Genomic DNA, 1,935 nt, shown 5'->3' on the forward strand with positions numbered 1-1,935 from the left:
ACTGGGAGGAAAAGTTCTCTCTCAAACCCTCCTGCTCTCTGCTGATGCTCCACCTGTTTGTGTCCCATCATCCTTCCCTTCCCTCCTGCAGGAGCCTACCTCCTGGGACTCTGGTACACGTTGTCAGTTGTTTGATCCCGGCTGGTTTCATCCCAGGTGATGGGGGGGCGGGCGCTGCTGGGGCCACTGGTTAAAGTATCTACAAGAAAGAAAGACCAACTTTCCTACTACCAGGGTCCATCTCTTCTTGGCATCGGGCCATGTGCCATTATGCAGAAAGAGCTGTTGACTCTCCAGTCCAAAGTCACATGGCCACATGGCCCTTTTGTCACTCTGGTCTTCGTATGTCCCATGCTTCAGGAAGGCAGCGAGGGGCCCACGGGGGACCTTGTACGGCCACCATTGTTGTTTCTATCTCAGAGTGGTTTCCACAATTTCCCCTGACTTGAGATGGGATTCCAAATTTCATTACAGCTCAGGCCTGATCAATCTTCATATCTTTGTGCTGTAAATCTGCAAGCTTGGTAGTCAGAGTGAGCTTGTACTCCAGAGCTTGAGAAGAAAGGTTTAACCCAAGATGTAGCCTAGAACCATCACCCATTAGGTAAAAAAAAAAAAATCTCAGACGAGACCCCCATCAGTGGATTTCCTTGAGCCCCTGCTTGAAGTCACACACCATGAAATCCCCCGAGATACAAACCTAATTCCGGTGCAACCAAAAGTTTCTTTTTTTTTTTTTTTTTTTTTAGCTCACACAAAGCCAATTTATTAACAGAAAACAGTAATTTGAGGAATCCTGTTCACAGACGGCGACCACGGCGACCCCCCTTCCTGCGGGTGCTATCGGAGGGGATGGGGGTGACATCCTCAATCCGCCCGATCTTCATTCCTGAGCGGGCAAGGGCTCTGAGGGCTGACTGGGCCCCAGGTCCAGGGGTCTTGGTTCTATTTCCTCCTGTGGCTCGTAGTTTGATGTGGAGGGCAGTGATGCCCAGTTCCTTGCACCTCTGGGCTACATCCTGGGCAGCCAACATGGCAGCATAGGGAGAAGACTCATCTCGGTCAGCCTTCACCTTCATTCCACCAGTCACGCGACAGATGGTTTCCTTGCCAGAAAGATCGGTGACATGGACAAAAGTGTCATTGAAGGATGCAAAGATGTGGCAGACACCAAACACATTCTCTCCTTCAGCTACCTGAGGTCCAAGGCTGATGACCTGTTCTTCCTTCTTTTCCTTCCCCTTGCGAGGTGCCATTTCTGCGTGTCTTCTCCAGACTCCGCTACCGGAAAAAGAGCCAACCAAAAGTTTCTGGGAGAGCGAGAAGAGCGGGCTGCCTGACCCTCTGTAGAGCAGAATCCCCTCAGGCGCATGCTCCTGGAGCACCCCTCTCCCCAAGGCAGAACCACACTGTCCCTCTCTCCCCACATCGCTTGGCGCTCTGGCCCCTGCCTGCCAGGCTGGCTCTGGCCCTCTCTGCTCTGTGTATCAAAATCCTGCCAGCCTGAATATTCCACTCAGCGAAAGAGAAGCCAGCCAAAGGGCGCTTTGCAAAACAAAAGCCCAGTCATTAGCTAAGCGGCTAAACTAACCAAATGTTGTTCCTCGAGTGTGCCCCTGTGGGCCTCTGTGTCCCCCACCGCTTCACGACACATACCGGCATCCACCTTTGTCTTATTGTTTGAAATGACATTTCCACCCCTACCCTCATCCCATCTTTCTTCCCACCCCCCTTCTCAATGTGTGCAGTTACGAAAATAGACTGAAAAGTTCCAGCCCTTGTTCAATGTGTGTGTTGCCTGTAAATACTAATGGGGTGAACGGTAATTATCTGGTACTCAATAATAAGATGTTTCATTGTGTGAATAAACTGGGTAGAATTACATCAGAGAACTGACCCTTGACTGATTAGGTTGAGGGGAGAGAAAGAGGTGTA

General features: G+C 50.6%; 1 protein-coding gene across 1 annotated transcript; it reads right to left on the reverse strand.

Moving 5' to 3' along the window:
• Positions 1 to 726: 726 nt before the first annotated feature.
• On the reverse strand, positions 727 to 1,291 carry LOC118356908 (40S ribosomal protein S14). Its single transcript, XM_035727196.1, has one exon. The coding sequence runs from the start codon at positions 1,254 to 1,256 to the stop codon at positions 801 to 803; it is 456 nt and encodes a 151-aa protein (XP_035583089.1). The 5' UTR covers positions 1,257 to 1,291; the 3' UTR covers positions 727 to 800.
• Positions 1,292 to 1,935: the final 644 nt, after the last annotated feature.

This window comes from Zalophus californianus, chromosome 4 (assembly GCF_009762305.2).
Source record: "Zalophus californianus isolate mZalCal1 chromosome 4, mZalCal1.pri.v2, whole genome shotgun sequence".
Classification (NCBI taxonomy): domain Eukaryota; kingdom Metazoa; phylum Chordata; class Mammalia; order Carnivora; family Otariidae; genus Zalophus; species Zalophus californianus.